The 20,898-nt window shown below is 38.5% G+C and overlaps 2 protein-coding genes across 2 annotated transcripts; both read right to left on the bottom strand.

Annotated features, from left to right (window-relative positions):
* Nucleotides 1-1,878: 1,878 nt before the first annotated feature.
* On the bottom strand, nucleotides 1,879-8,129 carry LOC124284191. The gene is made up of 4 exons (XM_046720260.1): nucleotides 7,855-8,129; nucleotides 6,216-6,317; nucleotides 4,820-4,987; nucleotides 1,879-2,538 (listed from the first exon to the last, which is right to left on the bottom strand). Exons 1-4 carry the CDS (start codon nucleotides 8,006-8,008, stop codon nucleotides 2,486-2,488), a joined length of 477 nt encoding a protein of 158 aa, XP_046576216.1. The 5' UTR covers nucleotides 8,009-8,129; the 3' UTR covers nucleotides 1,879-2,485.
* Nucleotides 8,124-18,401, bottom strand: LOC124285418 (sodium- and chloride-dependent glycine transporter 2-like). Its single transcript, XM_046721644.1, has 6 exons — nucleotides 18,307-18,401; nucleotides 12,323-12,455; nucleotides 11,101-11,235; nucleotides 10,509-10,612; nucleotides 9,711-9,835; nucleotides 8,124-8,502 (listed from the first exon to the last, which is right to left on the bottom strand). The coding sequence occupies exons 1-6, from the start codon at nucleotides 18,399-18,401 to the stop codon at nucleotides 8,366-8,368; spliced, it is 729 nt and encodes a 242-aa protein (XP_046577600.1). The 3' UTR covers nucleotides 8,124-8,365.
* Nucleotides 18,402-20,898: the final 2,497 nt, after the last annotated feature.

Below are 20,898 nucleotides of genomic sequence, written 5' to 3'. Positions count from 1 at the left end.
TAGTGTCCCACAATAAACATTTGATTTCAACTTTTGGTTTACTCTTGAATCATATAGTATACCCATTGTATTGTCAACAGTATTTGTTTGGCTATTCTTCAAGTATACAGCGCTAACTGCCACACTTTGTTTGGTTTCACAATATTCTCTGGTTAAATCGGAACAACCATCATTTGAGTATCATAATCCTACTGTCCATTTCTGGTGTTCCCCGCCGTGATATTGCTGGAATAATGCTAAACGTAAAACTAAACTCACCCACAATCCTACTTCCCTCCCCCCCCTAATATTGCTTATTATAATAAACATCAATGTAAAAGTACATGTACTCTACACTCTACACTGATGCGGGGCTACTTAGATAGCATTTGGGACACTAAACTAATTATTTAGCTATATAAAACTCATAATACAGCCGATACTTAACCCCATGCTGAATTTCACAGCAGCGGTGCCCTGGTTGTGCGTTGATATCCGCTCTGTTGAGCTACTACTCTACACCTTCCGCTACAAGTGCCCCACACACACACACACACACACATACATACACACACTTCGTGTCCAGTTTGGAAGCCTTGCACAGAAAGATGCTACATATAACAAGACCTCAAACACAAGTGCGATATAAATTACCATGCACTTTAGCAGAATCAGACGTGTCGTGAACCTCTTATTTTGCAGAATATTAGGATTTTGGGACCGATATATGCTACAGGAGAGCCAGTGAATGAGTCCAATTCGGATTCTATATAGTCAAAAATGTAAGATTTGACACCAAAATCGTTCAAATCGGACAGGTCTCTGCAATTTTTTGAGAAATGCAATATTTCTTTATATTCAATGGCGGCCATCTTGAAAAAGGGCGGCCATCTTGAATTTTTAGGTGGCTAACGGGTTTTATCAAAAGAGCACCCCCCCAGGAGTATGTGTGCCAATTTTGGTGCTTGTTTCCGGAAGTGAACGATTCTCTTGAAATTTTCAGTTATCTGCTCCACTATAGGAGCTGATGTTCCATCCAGTCCGGAAAAAAACTCACCTTTCATTTCTTGGTGACAATGACCAGTCTTGGGCTTGGCTTCAAACACAGATTCACATCAATCAATGAGCCCCAATTCACGCGTACCGGCATAGAGCACAATGGGACTTCTTACCGGATGTGAATGTGGGTGCTTTGCTGAAGACGCCCGTGGACAACCACGTGTTTTCAGTGGACTGTTTTTTATTTACACATGTCTCGTCCAGGTAGACGACCTGGAATCACATGTTGGTGGTACTTTCTGGTTCAGAGCCTGAACGAATGACCTCCTCAAAGTTGTCCAACTTCTGTTTTCTTCCTGGTTTAACTTTTGAGACGACCCCCAACTTGCCTTGTTTTGTTTACAATTGAATTAACTTTCTGATACGAACTCCCAGTGCTCGACAAGTGCGGTAAAACAAGAGGTTTTCCCCGATCTTTCTCTAAACTAAAGAAGTTGAACACATTGACAATCAAAGTTTCAATGTCCGGACTGTACACGTGGCAATCAACGCTGTGAATATGTGATATGATAATCTTGTGACAAGAATTAATGTGTGAAATATACTGCGCCCCTTCCCAAGATATGTATTTTTTTCTAAATATTAAAGGAAATATATTTAACATATTATTAGTACAGAAAATATAATATTAGCAGACATTTGGAGAGTCTTATTTGCATATTAGCGCTCGCATCGGAAAAGTAAATTTTGACTTTGATGAAATTTCAAGGTGTTATTTTTGCACGATTTTCACCCTTGGAAACTAATGTTTCTTGGAATTTACAAATAATGCCCAAGAGTAAAAATTGTAAAAAGTGTGAATATTGAATGTTTAACAAAATAATGTTACTTGGTTTTATATTGATAAAATGAAAGCCAAAAACCATTTTATTTATGAGTACTTAAATACAATTATACATGCAAGCCTTTCTGCCGTCCTGTGAAAAAGAGAAATGCTGCAGAAAAGTATACAGATGATATAATGGTAATTCTAATAACTATAATTATAAAACATACATATTCACTTTAACAGACATTTTTGGAAAAAAATTATTATTCCAACAACGCACAATGATGAAACTAAAAACTAAGACGAGTCAGTATGCAACAGGAGAACAGCCAATCGCCGATACGTATTATGGTAGAATGTTTTGTCAATGTAGATGGCAAACAAGGGAAATAATTGGGGCCAGACCCCGGAAGAGCCAGCTGGAAACAGGACAACCTGTCTGAACGCCGTATGACTCCCATTCTCTGTCAGTAAGAGCCCGGTAATCGGGGGATGAATTCTTCGTATGCTTATGCTTGGTATGCTTATCGAGATACGTCCTGCACGACGATGAGTTTCACGGTTGACATTTTGTCCTAAAGCATCTGCTTCGTCATGTGATCATAACATGGAGCGAAGATTCAAGCATGACAGGTTTCCAATGAGATTTGGTTTCTTATTCCAACTGTCATATAATCTCTAACAAGACGAGGACCCCAGGAACTGTCGGGCTGCAGGGACTTCCTGAGTCTCTGGAAAGGAACATTCGATCACATTTAGTTAATACCTAAACGCAACATTGAACCATCTAGTCTCAAATAATACGTGTTTTTGTGCTAATGCATCAAAGCAACGGTTCAAGTTAAAGGAAAATCATTTTCACGACGTAATTGCATGCCCTCAATTTTTAGTGCGATTTATCCAATAGAAACGAGGTATTTGTTCGTACACAGGTAAGACATACAGGAAGGATAGCGGAATAGGGAACAACAACTTATTTATTATAGTGAGAGCGACGTTTTTTTGTAGATTCTACAGGGCCATAGTTAACTTTTCTTAATAGGTGGGGTACTGTCCACGTTCGAGGCCGCGAAGCTGCTGAGGGCCCGGGTGCATGCTTCCCCGAAGTGTTTTTAAAATTAGATGCTCTCAGATGCAATTTACTGCTTTTGGCAGGTAAAATGACTCCATTTGTGTCATCTCCAATTTTGTATCAAATATTATTTGTTCCTGCTACGTTTGACCAAATTATTTCATGTTTTTTTCAAGTCTTCGTTCATAACTGTATAATCTGTATATAATGTTCTGAACTAAACATATCAGTTTAACTATTAATATACAATAGTTGTATTATTTAATTCAGTTGACAGTCCAGAAATTGTACGTGAAATGTGCATCATATACATGATATCTTCAGGTTTGTTCAATATTACTCACTCACTCAGGTTACTCATTGTAACTTAACAAGATAAGACAATCAGAAAGATTGCTTTATTCATGATCAAATGAAATGAACACATTTACAGTTCCAAGGGAATATACAACATGATTTTGACTCCATTATACGCTTTTATCTGTATTTGAATTTCCTCCCCTATTAAGAAAAGTTAACTTGGGCCCTGGGTACCGATCATCTGTCAGACGCTCAAAAGAGTGTTATATCAATACTTTGATGTACAAAGAATAATCTGTAAAATAAATTCTAGGAGGGCAGATGCTCCCCGGGCTACCTACGGCCCTGTTCTAACATCGTTATCGAGCAAGTGAATCACTTACAGTGAGAGCGACGTTTCGGTGTAGATTTTAACAGCGTTATCAAGCACCGAAACGTCGTTTTCACTGAAGTACAGAAGGTGATCATCCATATTTTGTTATCCTTCCTAACACATCTCAAAGAAGTTTAATCAAACATTACCGGTTGCATTAAATGTTGTTTTTTCGACGATTTCAGGTGACCTTAAGAGGTTTGACTTATTGGTTGTGCCTTGTAAAATATCATGTTTTCCGAAGTTGTCAGGAATAAGTGTGTTGTTACCTCACCAGAAATGATGTAAGCAAAAATACGTTGGTACTTTTTCTTTTTTCTTCAAACGGTCATCTCCCAATCACGGTTTGGTGTAAATGTATAGGGTACAAACTCAATGACGAAATGGCAATTACTAAAATGACAACTGTGACACCTTTGATAAAAAGTAGACATTTAGTGCTAAGTATATGTATTAGTGTTAAAGTCACACGTATACTTGATCAGTTTAATGACAAGGCTGCTTGTTTATATTTTGTTTTGTTTATAAGAACACCTAAAATTACTCCTGTAAACACAATACCAATTTGTTTCAGGGGGGAGCGAACTCAGTTTGACCAAACACCTTCAACACTGAATAATTATCACAAATAATATAGAATTGCATTATCAAGCACAGAAACGTCGTTTTCACTGAAGTACAGAAGGTGATTATCCATATTTTGTTATCCTTCCTAACACATCTCAAAGAAGTTTCATCAGACATTACCGGTTGCATTAAATGTTGTTTTTTCTACGATTTCAGGTGACCTTAAGAGGCTTGACTTATTGGTTGTGCCTTGTAAAATATCATGTTTTCCGAAGTTGTCAGGAATAAGTGTGTTATTACCTCACCAGAAATGATGTAAGCAAAAATACGTCGGTACTTTTTCTTTTTTCTTCAAACGGTCATCTCCCAATCACGGTTTTGGTGTAAATGTATAGGGTACAAACTCAATGACGAAATGGCAATTACTAAAATGACAACTGTGACACCTTTGATAAAACGTAGACATTTAGTGTTAAGTATATGTATTAGTGTTAAAGTCACACGTATACTTGGTCAGTTTAATGACAAGGCTGCTTGTTTATATTTTGTTTTGTTTATAAGAACACCTAAAATTACTCCTGTAAACACAATACCAATTTGTTTCAGGGGGAGCGAACTCAGTTTGACCAAACACCTTCAACACTGAATAATTATCACAAATAATATAGTATTGCTTGTTTGATGAAGACAATTTAGTCACCTGCAGAAAGCTTCCCTCCATTCTCCAAATTGTTGTAAACATCATCACTACCAAAGGGATGCATGGAATGGTTGCTAGGCACCAGCCAATAGTAGCAGCGTAGTCCGGATAAACATAACTGTCGTATTTTGGAAGTTTGTACTGAGCAAGGGTGACAATGGATATTGTCTGAAAGGGCAAGAAAGGTGGATGACATTCTGTTGTTAAATGTTCAACTTTCGATGATGGAAGTTTGTACTGACAAGGGTGACAATGGATATTGTCTGAAAGGGCAAGAAAGGTGGATGACATTTTGTTATTAAAGGTTCAACTCTCGATGATGGAAGTTTGTACTGAGCAAGGGTGACAATGGATATGGTCTGAAAGGGCATAGATGGTTGACATTTTGTTATTAAAGGTTCAACTCTCGATGATGGAAGTTTGTACTGAGCAAGGATGACAATGGATATTGTCTGAAAGGGCAAGAAAGGCGGATGACATTTTGTTATTAAAGGTTCAACTCTCGATGAGGGAAGCTTGTACTGAGCAAAGGTGGCAATGGATATTGTCTGAAGGGCAAGAAAGGTGGATGACATTTTGTTGTTAAAGGTTCAACTATCGATGATGGAAGTTTGTACTGAGCAAGGGTGACACTGGGTATTGTCTGAAAGGGCAAGAAAGGTGGATGACATTTTGTTGTTAAAGGTTCAACTATCGATGATGGAAGTTTGTACTGAACAAGGGTGACAATGGGTATTGTCTGAAAGGGCAAGAAAGGTGGATGACATTTTGTTGTTAAAGGTTCAACTCTTGATGATGGAAGTTTGTACTGAGCAAGGGTGACAATGGGTATTGTCTGAAACAGCATTAAAAGTTGGAAAGGTTTGAACAAAACACAAAGACTATTAAATATTAATTTAAAATGCCGTTTCGGCATCTAAACCTGTTAACATGCTACATACTTACCAAAACAAATTACATAATTTTTCTGCCATACATTAACATGTGCATATGTACATAAAGTGATGTCCGGAAAGAAGCACATACGGTGCCTGTTTGAATTGACATAGCAACACCCCAGTAGGTGACACGATTGTATAAAGAACGAATTCAAGAATAGCATGCAGCAACTTCACATGACTCTAAAGTTACCCGTGAGGGTCCGGGTTAAAATATTGTTCTTAGGTAACCCATGCTTGTCGTAAGAGGCGACTAACGGGATCGGGTGGTCAGGCTGGCTGACTGGGTTGACACATGTCCTCGGTTCCCAATTGCGCAGATCGAGGCTCATGCTGTTGATCACTGGATTGTCTGGTCGAGACCCGATTATTTACCGACCGCTGCCATATAGCTGGATTATTTTCTCACTCACATGACTCTAATATTAATTTTCCGTTAATAAACATATGTCCCTTACCAGAAGAATTGTGGGCGTGATAAAAGCGCCATGCGATCTTGAAGAACAATGGAGCAGGTTTCCCTGTCATCAGTTCAATGTCCTCACTCACACGATTCACTCCTGAAAGTATAAGAAACTCACAGAGCTGATTATAGCTTATTATACATCAAGATTTTTTCGCATTGTAACTATGGCACCTGATTGCAACATAATACCCAGGTTTGACTAACTATACTTTTACAGTAAAGGCCAAATAGCTACGAGAATGGATGAACCATGCCAATTACCTTTGAAAAATCAGTAATGACGCTTAGTGTTCGCGAAATGAGTAAACATGTGCGGGCCTACCAGAAGCGACCGCTGTTTACACAGTTCGCCTAAAATGTAATAGAAACAATATTGTTCAATTTCATACTGAATACCAAGTAAGCTGATCTCGTTGGGGGACTGTCCGTCGTCCTTCTACCTGGTTGTCTGTCTGTTTACACTCACCTGAAAGAAGCTTTGCGAAAAGGTCTACAGCTTTGGCGTCAATAAAATGCTCACAGCATTTCAATTCTATTAAGCCATGACAACATCATATGGGGGAAAAGGCCTAAGTGATATATGCTTTGGTAATTACTGTTTGGTGAATCACGCGACTAACACGGGTAAGTGGTGATAAACGTGAACCACAAGAAGACAAAGTCATCAATATCCCCCGCTATGATAAAATACTCCTCATAAATATGTCAGCAAGTTATGACTATGTCAAATATGTTACATTGTTCTTCAAATTGATCTAACAAAAACATATATATGTAAACTATTCATATACTAGCATGCTTGTATCAACAACAGACTGTCTGAGTGGTTCCACGTTTTAATGTACCTCAGTAATGTTGATACTGGAAATAGAGTGACATTGTTGATTTATGTCATTCGGTTCTTGAATACCCACAAAGTAGAAGAAGAGTATTGAATGGTTTTGAAGTTCTGCTCCGGAAAAGAGCACTACCACTAAAACGCAAAAAGTAATATATTCAAAAATCCAAAACTATCAAAAGGCTCCAGTTCACCACCAGACCTCTCTATGTGCCAAGTCTGGGGAAGACACAATGAACAGTTTTAACGTTCTGCTCCGGAAAAGAGCACTCCCACCAATTTCAGTCGAAGTCAAACTTGTTGCCATGGAACCGCAAAAGATATTTTATTCAGAAATCCAAAACTACAAAAAGGCATCAGTTCACCACCAGACCTATCTATGTGCCAAGTTTGTTGAAGAAACATTGAATGGTTTTTATGTTCTGTTCCGGAAAAGACAAATTTGCATGGACGGATTCCAACATAATAAAACGCGTTGCGGGGGATAAAAAATGTCTTTCGGTTCAATGAACTGCCAGTTTACCTTCATTTTCGGAAAACAAAATTCACATACGTTTAAAATGCTCAGCTCTGCTCTCATGACAATTACAAAGCTTCCCAAGGCGGCTTTTTCGACTGATCGCTGATAGGTGTTGCATGAAATGTTTCATGTTTTTAAATGAGAAAGCCCAATAACAACCACAATGAACCCGATAGTGTTGTTCTGAACAAATGCAAAAATATAAACACCTCCCGTAAGAATCGTGTTTTGATCTATTTTGCAGAAGAAAAAAAACTAGTATAGATTTCTTACCATACACCCATCCCAGGATTGTGCACTCCAGAAAACCACTAAAGATGAAGAATATCGCGATGAAGTACCAGTCACACATGGTGAAAACGTACATTCCACCCTGCAACATATGGACAGGATGCAACCCATAATCTCTTTTTGTGGAAAGACTCATCTGCGTTCGGTTAAATTACCTTGTTAACGTACATGTATTGTATTACATATATACTTATATACCTCAGTGGTGAATATGACGCCAAGTAGGAAGCTTGAGACACAAAACACAGCATTTACAGTCATTCTCCATTTCAAAAGCACGGGGTATTCATCCATGATGGCAGATATCACAGTTTCAACCATAGACATCTGTGCAGAGAAATAATATTAAAAGATTTTAAGACCAAAGGAATAACAGGATGCATCTTAAAATTGTGATGATTGAGTCAAATGATATAGTTAGTAAGTTTAGTTGTTTATTTTACAAACGTTTGTGGTTCTTATATGCCGATATGCAAATATTGTCTTTGTAACGTTATTTCGGCAAATTGTGTCTCACCAGTGAATCCAGGATTAAGAGAACAAGCATGATAAAAAAGACAAAACTCCATATCTGGGGAAGCGGAAGTTGAGCCAGTGCTTCTGGATAAATAACAAATCCTAGTCCTGGGCCTGGAATAGATTCACAAATGGTAAATAATGAAAAGTACTATAGCTACAACTTTTTATTGTAAAAATTGTTTTCATCACGAAATGGCTGAGATATTGCCGATGTGACGTTAAATATTCACTCACTCACTCACTATAGCTACAAACGACACAACCATTTCCACATGCTAAATGCAGAGTTGATAATACAATTCCTACGTTATCATAAATATTCGATATTCGCAAACGTCGATATTCTTCAAATCAAACGCCCGAACGTTTATCGCAATGACTGAAATGCAGTGCTTTATTTTAGAAAAAACCCAACCATCAACCACTAAACGTTTCACGTTGTTGTCAATTGAAGAATTACTTGATACTGTGTCGTCCCTGTACTCAGTCTCCATTTCTGTAGGTTCGGAATGCAGCAGTAATAAATATTTTGTAATAATCTGTTTCAGAATGGGTGCCATAAGATTATTAAATTGCAAATTCCTTGATTTGAAGGTGGAATTTATACAACTGGAAAAAGAAATCCTTCTATAGGGCCCGTTAGTTGGACACGGAGATCTTAGTACGTCCGGTGATAAACAACGTTTCATACCTTTTCGTAGTATGGTGATCTACCTTCAGTTGTTTGCGATCAATAGCCTGTTTTTTTATTGTATCGTCTTGTATGGTTCAAATGTTTTAGATTTAGTTACTAGTTTTATATCTATATCTGTGATAATCTAGTTGTTTTACTGTCCTTCGTTGGCAGAATTTTATAACTTACCTTAAATTGTTGATATATTTATAACTTGCTTTAGTCCCGATATGGCTGAAATATTGCCGATGTGACTTAAAATTTTAACTCACTCACTCACTCATACCTTTTCGAATGGCCTCATGGTTGTCAGCTAACAGTAAGGAACAGATGATCCTTGCAGGAATAACAAATTTCCGATCTAACCATCCCCAAATTAGCCAACTATTACGACTGTCAACAGCTGTGACGTCCCAGCATAGTTGTCACACTTGGTCCGGTCTAGTAAAGTCATATTTGGCAATTTGGAACCAGAACTGGTTCTTGAATATACGCTTGTCACCGGAAATCATGTACCGGATATAGGCTGGACCCGGTCTCGCATATCGCAAGTTGGCGCGCGCAAAGGGAGCCGGGAACCAGCTTAGCACCAGAAGTAGCGCCTCGCGAGACTTACAGGCCCTTTAACAATAACTGTTACATATACCTGAGGACACAACATCTGCGATGGGAACACCTGCGTTATGTGCCATGAAGCCAAGAACGGAAAAGACCACTGCACCGGCAAATAAGCTTGTTCCGGCACCAACGGACGTGCAGATGACTGCATTCCTGCCGAAAACATCAGTGTAATATGTAACTTTGGTTACGTTAGGTCACTAAATAGAGAATGCAGTGTTACATGAATTGTGGTATCGAAGTGTGTGGAAAATAAAAAGCAGAGAATATATAAAATAGCTATTTTAGCAATTTAAATCACTTTGATTGTTAACAAATGTATTTCCCATGAATGGTTGTATATATTACATTTGTGGGAAAGAATTCATTTTAAAATGGTTACAAATATACCATAATAATCCAAAACTGACGCATTATAATGATCAATGATTCTTTAAGTTTTGTTTAGGACGTACGTGTAATTTAATATGACCAATGAAGACAACACACGAACAACATTTCAACAAGAATGCTTTTCAACAGATACTTTAAGTACGTCGTCAACATGTATGAAGCCAAATTCTGGTATTCTCCGCCGTGATATTGTTTGAATATTACTAAAAGCGGCTTAAAACCATACGTTACGGCCGTAACATTACCATACATTTTCACAAGATATGTACTATATGGCAGATGAGGGCCCATATCAGTACGGTACCATCACAACTTCAATTGATCTACCGTAAATAATTGCTTGAAAACAATTTAAATCCAAACACATGCATTATCGCAACACACGCTTAACATTAGGACGAAAAGAAAGGAATTGTGATATATTTTGCTCTACCTTAGACAGTTGCTATTAAATTTGTTAAAGCTGGACAATGTGATAATTCCTCCCCAAGCTGGGCCAAGAGAGAAGAATACCTGCACACATGCTTCAATCCAAACCTACAAGAAAATAATCGGTTACACGCATCATCTCTCAAGAATCATCTATTTAATAATTTGATACAAAAAAAAGTTTATCCTATTCAAGCTTTTTAAAAAACGTCCCCATGATCCCCAGTAAGGTGGCCAAGCGTTGATTACTGGCGATTCATAGCCCGTGTTTTAATATTAATAAATGTCATATCTATTTGTATTGAGTAAATTATCACAAAATAAGAAATGATTAGTCTTTAGACTCGAAGTATGTGATCTGTTGCTAATGTTGTACTGTCCTTCATGAAAGATACTCATAAAATTTATTAAATTCGTTCACTACATTGTATATGGCTGAAATAGTGCTGACTTGACGGTATATTTTAACTCACTCACTCACTCGCTTTTTTATAAAACATTGTTGGCAAATATCATTTATATCAGAATGACACGTTTAATCATTATTTGACAAATCGTGAATCACTTAATTATATCTCGTAGAAGGATATAGACACCTGTATGTTTAATAATTTCCTGAAATTAGGGGTAATGTAAAACAGAGCTCCATCTGTTCCTCCAGGTAAGGTCAGTCCACGGACAAGCAGGATGAAGAGAAAAACATATGGCAGTGTCGCAGTCACGTACACAACCTAAAACAGAGGTCATGTTAAGTTCCTGTAACTTGATTAAGTCACTAAATACTACCGATGTAACTTTTAATCTCAACTCGCTCATCTTAAATTCACATACATATTTACAGATTAAAGGGAGTGAGTTTAGTTTTATGCCGCTTTTAGCAATATTCCAGCAATATCACGGCGGGGGACACCAGAAATGGGCTTCACACATTGTACCCATGTGGGGAATCGAACCTGGGTCTTCGGCGTGACGACCAAACGCTTTAACCACTAGCCTACTCCACCGCCCCTTTTACAGATTAAGTAATCAGCATTTGTGAAGGATGGCATTGGCACAGACTGACTCGGTTGACTGTCTGCTCCAGATGTTTGTCTGGGTCCTTATTAAACATGCTGGAAATGCTTCAATTGACACGTAGGGTGAACCATGTTTTATTCCTTTTTCGTTTTGTTTTTGTATTGCAGAAAACATGAAAACGTGTTGACAAATGAATGTGACTTAGTTCCACTGTATATCATGTTCAGTTTCATTTATGATTGGCTCAAAACTCCAGACATAATGTAGATTACAGGTCGGTTACCCAGTCATGTAAAATCCTTTCCATGATCAATACTCAATCAATATTCAATATCTTTGCGAAAAACATTCAGTGCTTTTTTTTAGATTGCATTTGTATAATTGTCATCTATTCATAAATAACTTTTATAATCTAGTTTATAACTGAAACCCCCTTCTCGTCTGAATTCTTACCTACATGTATCGCATAGAGTACCAAGGCAGGTCTTGAATTGGTTTTATGACTTGTGTTTTTGTTGGAAAGTTTGATTTCAGTTGAGGATCAAGTATTAAAAACGGACAGGATTCGATTTGTTTTGTGCCACAAATAATGTCCACATTTGTATATGAATATTTTGTTTGAAATATACGCCCCTTCATGTTGGAAGGAAAACAGTAGCCTTACACACATACAATTGCAAAGCACATTATCAGACCAAGAAATGATTGTTTTATCTGCAACCATGATGAAAACATAGCTTGCGGGTAACCTTGACAAACTATCGTGTTAGTCAGTGTTTTAAATGAAACACGTGTCCTTACCTTCCCGACAGACCTGACACCCTTGGCTAAACAGGCAAATATGAGAAACCAAGAAACAAAGAGACACAGAACCAGTTCCCACTTGATGTTTCCCAGCTGCTCCAGCCCCGGACTGACGCTGAGGACGTTGTACCTGAAGACACATCAATCAAAGTATTACCGAACTGTGAAGATCAAGGTTAGAATGGGTCTTCAGCATCCAATGCTTGTCATAAGAGGCGACAAATGTCATCGGGTGGACAGGCTCGCTGATTTGGTTGACACATGTCATCAGATTCCAATTGCGTAGATCGATGCTCTTGATGCCATTGACTGGAGTCTCTGGTCCGCCGTCATATAGCTGTAACATTGCGTAGGGCGAAATAAAACAACAAACAAACAAACCAAACAAAGTATAGACTTAGAAGTTTAATTTCTTTGAACATATTCTCAGCAATAATATATCTGAATCACCAGTGTTTGGTATGATTGATGATCCACGGCCGATTACTATAACGCGGTGTCAAACAAGTCACAGATACTGGCCTTCTAATCTATCAATTCAACTCCAGCTCTAACCAGTAACTCGAAGGTGAACTGATGGTAAGTGAATAACTATTCTAAACATGGAATTCAAATGTAACTGTTTTCCTCGTTTTACAACTAAATACACAGCTAAGGGTCATCACTCAGAAGACAATTTTTACTAGGAAAAGAACAAGAGTTAATAATCGCTACCATACAAAGTATGACTTGTAAACATATTATATTCTACTTTAGTTCACCAAACTGAGAAACGCCAGATATTATAAATGTAAATACTTCCAGAATTCTTCGGCTGCTGTGTGATATACGGTTTTGTTTGTTCCCCAGCTTTTGCTAAGATCTGTGGTGTTGTGTGCAGTGAGTATCATGTTGACAAGGGTCCCATTCGTTCCTGTGATATTGCCTGCTGAAATTAAAAAAATATACCTGTAACCCAGTGGGATTATAATTCAACCCTTGATATTCTTTATAGTGAAAGGGACATACACAAATAGTCACACTGATTTGTCAGTGGAACGTATCGTGAAAGGATGCGCTTCATTTTTGTTGGTTAGTTGTTAAACGCCGCACTCAGCAATATTCCAGCTTAATGGCGGCGGTCTGACCAGACAATCCAGTGATCAACATCATGAGTATAGATCTATGCAATATTATAAAACTAATTCTAAATAAACATGTTGCAAAGCACTTTGCATGAAATGTGATGCCACGTGTCGGGCGTGGCACGTGCAGTTAGTGCACAATGAACTTACTTTTTGCATGCTTTTTGACATCTGAAGATCACACACCGGATATTGAAGAACGGTTGATTATTATCTGGCCCCTTAATGTTGTGGATAACACGTTAATTTCAACCTAAACTGCGCGTACGTCACGCCACGGCTCACAGAAAATCAGCGTCTGGAGTGGCATCACATCTCATGGTCGGACACAACTTGTCTTTGTCAATGTGACAGGTCTGCTATACAGAGATCATTGGGTTTCGTGTGCAGCCGTTTATTCACGGACAGAGATGTTCGCACTTCTGCAAGATAATGCCCGTCCATATGTCGCTCGTGACATATTTCCTGAATATTCCGGTACTCCCCTGACCAGATGTTTCCCTGGACCTGCCCCCTATCGAACACGCTTGGGATGAAATGGAGCGACGTTTACGTCAAACCCAGATTCAGCAATTGACGTTAGCTGAATTGTATTGGGACAAGCTTTGGTTCAGACATGGAACAACGTTCCCCAAGCTTTCTTCAATCGCCTTGGTTTGTCGTTGTCAAACCTGCATCAACGCTAATGGTGGACACACACGATACTGAATTTGTGAACTGACTTTTGACATCACATCTCTTCAAGAGCATGTCACGATGCCTAGTAGCAAATCATACAGATTTCGATAACATCCTGTCAACATTCACAATAATATTGGACAGTTACTTTATTCCGGTAGTATATATTAACAGATCCACCCTTACACATATGCACATTTACATTAACCAACATTAATTCCGACAGCATGATGTATTTCATCAAACAAACCAATTCACAGATCTGCTCGACAGGTAGTGTCACTTTAATAACACGACTGCGTTTACAATGCTTGTGATACATTTATCATATGCATAGTGGAAAAGACTGTCATCGTGTTCTACCTTCAGCAAACGGGTCTGCCAATGCTTTAACACTTTTAACACAGGTGTCGGTGTTCCAGGAGTTGTTACAGTTTGCCCAGGGCAGGATGGTTCTGCAGGCAAAGACTGCATAGTACACGGACCAGGCACAGTTCATAGTGTGGTAAAGGGCCGTTCCACCACACATAATGAGCATGCCGAGTCCAAGACCTGAAACATATATAGTAAAAACATGGAATTGTGTTCCCAGATAATGTGCACAGTGATATATAGTATTTCCAGAAAATATTGAGAAAGTTGTTTCGGCAAATATGATTCTGTTACAGTCTAAGTCCCTTTACAGTACTTTGTGGGACAACTTTGTCCTGCAATACACGACTGAATGCGTTTAGGTACACTACTGATCAAAGTTTGTGAAAATCGTGTGACAGCGTATGCCAACATTCGACCACTTCTTTCTTCATATCCTCAACATGTCTAAGTCCTTTTTGGTTTATTCTGACTTGCATTAGTCCCCACACATTCTCAATAGGGTTAAGATCTAGGCTGTAGCTGCGCCAGACTAAAACTTGACCATTTTCGTCCCACAATCACTGTTTTGTGTAGCCCGCAGTGTGTTTTGGGTCGTTCTCATGTTGGAAACACTGTTGGAAGGAGATGATCATTTAAGATGTCAACATATCGTTCTTTCGTCAAATTTCCAGTGAAAATACACACGTGATGATATCCCATACCACACGTGAAAGTTCTTGCTATTATTTTTGGGAGTTGGTAGATAGGTTTCCCGGTATATTTTGTCCAAATTTTGACACAGTCCGAAAATATCCAGACAAATATCAGAAAAGAAAACTTTATCCCAATGTTGATTTTCGTGAGCCCTACACGAGTCTTAACGTCTTTCCAATGCTGAGGAAATTCTGCGCTTTTTCACCCAGTTATGTCTTTGTAATTGTGTGTTTCATCACATACCTAATATTCTCAATTTTCCCCTACTCGCAATCTGACCAAGTTCCTGCCCCTGCGCTCAATCCCAACTCCTGACTGAAGTTTCTTCAAAGTTTTGTATACTGTAGACAGGGGAATGTCATGTCTACCAGATAACTCTTTTGCATTAGTCACACACATTTCAAAATCTTTTGAAACCAGCTTTCTTTTCTCTTCTGCTGTTAAATCTGCCATGTCAACAAAGGAAGTCGTCTGTTACACCAGGGGAGATGACTCTTGATGTAGTAAGGTTCATTCTTAGGCCTACAAGAGTTGCCTCCCATATTGAGTACTTACTACATAATGTAACACCTATTATAAAATTATATTATCAGTATTAGGAAACAAAGATTTTCTCAATAATTTCTGGGAAAACTGTATCATTGTTACCTACTGGCCTGATAAAGAAGGTTTATACACACTTGTGTGTTGATTAAAGATATGCAGTGAAATATCATTATGGACTATATTTATTGATGAGCGTTAAATAGCAAAACTCGTCACGTTATGGCTGAAATTCTGCCCTTGTGACGTTCAACTTTAACTCATTCACTCATATGCAAATATATTTACGATTTTGTTTTGTGTTTTGTGAATATGCTGGAACTATAATTCAGATGCACTTGTTAGATTTATGACATACTGAAATGGTTTGTTTAAAGTGGAACGTTTAGTTGTATGGTGTCATCAAGTGTCAAACAGACAAAATAAGAAGCCAACCTTTTACAAGTGGACACAGACTCCACACATGGGCTGCACCCTTCCCACAAAACTGCCCAATGGCAACTTCAAGATAGAACAGAGGCAAGCCACACAGCGTCATACAGGCGATGTAAGGGATGAGAAATGCACCTGGGACCAAAAAATGGTAATCGGGTTACCCTAAACGCCAGTGTAGCCTTTAAATATTCTTCGTACTTTCTGAAACCCGAAACATTAATGTTCTCTAAAACAATACTAATTAGGTCATTATGAACGGACAAACAGGCAGGCAGGCTAACACAAGTCAAGTCATGTATTTTTATTCCGTATGTAGGCCACAGGCCCATATACAACATACATACATTTGTTTACAAGTATAGATACACCTTAAAGGGCATACATATCAATAATACACGTGTTATTTGTTCAAATAGATTTCTTGTCAGTATAAATATAATATTTAATATAAACACATATACACGCCTTTATAAACATTTACAATGGAAAAATGTGTGGTTTAAAGAAAATTTATTGGAGTTTGATTGCTCTGATTTTATAAGCATGAAAGATATATTTACATAAATTTCTTAAAAGTGTTTCATTATTTGTTGATAACAGGGACTTAAATTTGTAGTAGTTTGGTTGTTTCTGATATACATATGGCAAGTATTTTAATCTAAGGGAGTTAACCTTAATAACCCACATCTAAATTTGATCAAGATATGTCGAAACCTTTTTGTCCAAGATACATGATAAATATATTTCTGGAGTTAACAGACTTTTAAACTCTCGGTAAATACGGTATCTTGAAGTGTTATTCAATGTACAATTCCATGATTAAAAAAACATATTGATTGCAACAGTCTTGAATCTATTTACAAATGAAGTTGCATCACCAACTGTCTAAGACATCCAGACGTAACCAAATCCATGTGAAAAAAGTATTTCTCTAATATATGAAGCATATGTCTTATATCCACAGTTATCGTAATACATTTGCATTTTGTACACTTTCAAGGGAGTTCTATCTTGATGCATATGAATAACCTTTAACCAATATTTTACAGTTTTACACAATGCATTTATAAAGAGAAGAAATCTTCCACACTCGCCATATACTGACTGACTGACTGACTGACTGAGTTTGGTTTTACGCCGCTTTTAGCAATATTCCAGCAACATCACGGCGGGGGACACCAGAAATGGGCTTAACACATTGTACCCATGTGGGAATTCGAACCCGGGTCTTCGGCGTGACGAGCCAACGCCTTAACCATTAGGCTACCTCACCGCCCCTCTCGCCATATACAATAGCAGTAGGTGTTTGAGGGCTGACATTCAAGAAACGTTTGCAAGCTGTTAGATGAACCTTTTCAATTTCATCAAATTTATGTATTCCCCAGATTTCTGCCCCATACAGTAATATCGGCTGTATCTGCGCATCAAATATCTTAAAATACACACTGGGGTCTACTATTCCAATTCCATTTAAATTACTTATTACTTCCATTAAAGCCCGCTTACCCCTCAGTGCTAAATCATTGATGCAATTTCTCATCACAACACAAACTCATAAGCACACCATACAGCTGCTGAACAAAAGTGCGTTAAACTCAGGAATCGTGATTTATTTCCAAAGTGTAGCTGGAATTAAACAAATATTCAAAGTTTCAGATAATAGTTCATCAAGCTGCCCCACAAGTACTAGATATTCCAACCCTTGTCATGCAATACTGCCTTGACTCTTCTTGTTCTTGTATAATGGTTGGAGGGTGCCTTTTGTATGGGACTATTGTTTCTTTGCTAATTCCCAGAGTTGCTGGATGTTGGAATATCCCTTGCAATTTTGTTCCCAATAATATTCCGCAGGCATTCAATATTATTCATGTCAGGTGAATTTCCAGGCCAATCAAGCAGTTTCACACCGTTGGCAGCCAAGGATCTGCTAGTTGAACGTGAATTATGAGAGGGGTTATTCATCTTTCTGGAAACTGTAAATTGATATCTTTTGGTATTCAGGGTGCCCTGGGCCTTGATTCTCGAAACGTTCGTAGCCCTAAGAATTCTTAACTTTGATCATAGCCAATGTGTTAAGAATGGGCTTAAGACGTTCGTAGGGCTACGAACGTTTCGAGAATAGCTAGCTAGCACTTTTCCAGAATCCTGAACCATTTGGCGAAGTCATCTCCGAAACGCGAACCTGAGGTGGGTGTTTCACAGTTGACTGTAGACAATAATGGCGGCATCTTTCATGTGAGAAACGCCTTCCTTTCATTCTCTTACGGCAAGTGAAACATCATAAGATGGATTAATCTGAGAAGAAGACCTTGTTCCAACCCTAAACCCGAAGGTGTCTGTGTTGCTTTCCCTAGAGAAATCGCTTTTTGTACTGTGTTCAGAAGTGGCTTCCTCCTTGGAATGTAACGTCGGATGCCAAAGTGATGGAATCTGCGAGCGATGGTAATGTGACTTGTACGCCAACCAGGTGTGCTGCGTAATCGACTACGCAGATTGCTGAGAGTAGCGTGACGGTCTCTAAGCACCCTTTTCTGATGTGGCAGTGTTCATGTCTTGTGGTACAGTTTGGTCTGCCAGAGCTACTACGGTCGTTAACTGCAGTAGCAGCTTGAACGGAAACTGAACAATCTTTGCGCCTGGCCATGTAACGTTTAACATTTCTCCATGACATGCCCGGATTTCTCAAGGTGACTATTTTCATTCTTTCAAATATTGTCCAATTTATCTGTTTACTACCGTTCATTCTGCAACTGAACGAACGAAAGTCAGTCGAACAAACACATAAAGAGGGAAAGATCCAATTAAATCATTCATGTTGCTATTGATAAACAGCTAGCAATGAAACAACTCATCGCTATTTTGACCATTTCAAACTTCGTTGTTAGTACTAACTTAAAGTCAAGAACATTCTTTTACAGTTAGGCTTCATAACCGTGTAACCATTTGATTCCAGTGAACATAGCTTTAATGATTAAGTACAACTTATTCCTTACCTTTCTGTAGTAACGTCTGTTCCTTCTTAAACGACCCGTGAAGATCCGGGGTAGAATAGGTCTTCAGCAACCCATGCTTGCCATAAAAGGCGACTTTGCTTGTCGTAAGAGGCGACTAACGGGATCGGGTGGTCAGGCTCGCTGACTTGGTTGAAACATGTCATCGGTTCCCAATTGCGCAGATCGATGCTCGTGCTGTTGATCACTGGATTGTCTGGTCCAGACTCGATTATTTACAGACCGCCGCCATATAGCTGGAATATTGCTGAGTGCGGCGTAAAACTAAACTCACTCACTCACTCTTTCTTAAACAGCAGTAGCCTGCATGGATCCATTTCACAATCGTATTTGGGATTGTGTTGAAACCAGATCATACGCGATTCTTTGTGGTTAAGATACATGCTCATATCCAGACAAAGACATTCAACTTTAAATGTATGGACGATACAATATTGGTGGTATAAAAATGTGAAACTTCATTCAAATGTGAACAAGAAGACAAAGTCATCAATATCCCCCGCAATGGCAAAATACTCTTCATGATTATGTCTACGAGTTATGATTATGTCAAATATTTAGGTGTGTACATAGAAAAGTGGAAGGAGAGTATTGAAAGGGTTTAAAAGTTCTGCTCCAGAAAGGAGCACTATCACCAATTTCAGTGTAAGTCAAACTTGTTGCCATGGAAATGCCAAAAATATTTTATTCAGAATTCCAAAACTACCAAAAGGCACCAGTACACCACCAGATCTATCTATGTGCCATGTTTGGTGAAGAAATATTGAACGGTGTTAGAGTTCTGCTTCGGAAAAGAGCACAACCACCAATTTCAGTCTAAGTCAAACTTGTTGCCATGGAAACGCCAAAAATATTTTATTCAGAATTCCAAAACTACCAAAAGGCACCACTACACCACCAGATCAATCTATGTGCCATGTTTGGTGACGACATATTGAACGGTTTTAGAGTTCTGCTCTGGAAAAGAGCACTACCACCAATTTCAGGCTAAGTCGAACTTGTTGCCATGGAAATGCCAAAAATATTTTAATTCAGAATTCCAAAACTACCAAAAGGCACCACTACACCACCAGATCTATCTATGTGCCAAGTTTGGTGAAGACATATTGAACGGTTTTAGAGTTCTGCTCCGGAAAAGAGCACTACCACCAATTTCAGTCTAAGTCGAACTTGTGCCATGGAAACGCCAAAAATATTTGATTCAGAATTCCAAAACTACCAAAAGGCACCAGTACACCACCAGATCAATCTATGTGCCATGTTTGGTGACGACATATTGAACGGTTTTACAGTTCTGCTCCAGAAAAGAGCACTACCACCAATTTCAGGCTAAGTCGAACTTGTTGCCATGGAAACGCCAAAAATATTTTAATTCAGAATTCCAAAACTACCAAAAGGCACCACTACACCACCAGATCTATCTATGTGCCAAGTTTGGTGAAGACATATTGAACGGTTTTAGAGTTCTGCTCCGGAAAAGAGCACTACCACCAATTTCAGTCTAAGTCGAACTTGTGCCATGGAAACCCCAAAAATATTTTATTCAGAATTCCAAAACTACCAAAAGGCACCACTACACCACCAGATCTATCTATGTGCCAAGTTTGGTGAAGACATATTGAACGGTTTTGGAGTTCTGCTCCGGAAAAGAGCGCTACCACCAATTTCAGTCTAAGTCGAACTTGTGCCATGGAAACGCCAAAAATATTTGATT

This window comes from Haliotis rubra, unplaced genomic scaffold (assembly GCF_003918875.1).
Source record: "Haliotis rubra isolate DU_JTF1 unplaced genomic scaffold, ASM391887v1 Scf11, whole genome shotgun sequence".
NCBI classification, from domain to species: Eukaryota; Metazoa; Mollusca; class Gastropoda; order Lepetellida; family Haliotidae; genus Haliotis; species Haliotis rubra.
This window is presented reverse-complemented; position numbering and strand designations above follow the sequence as displayed.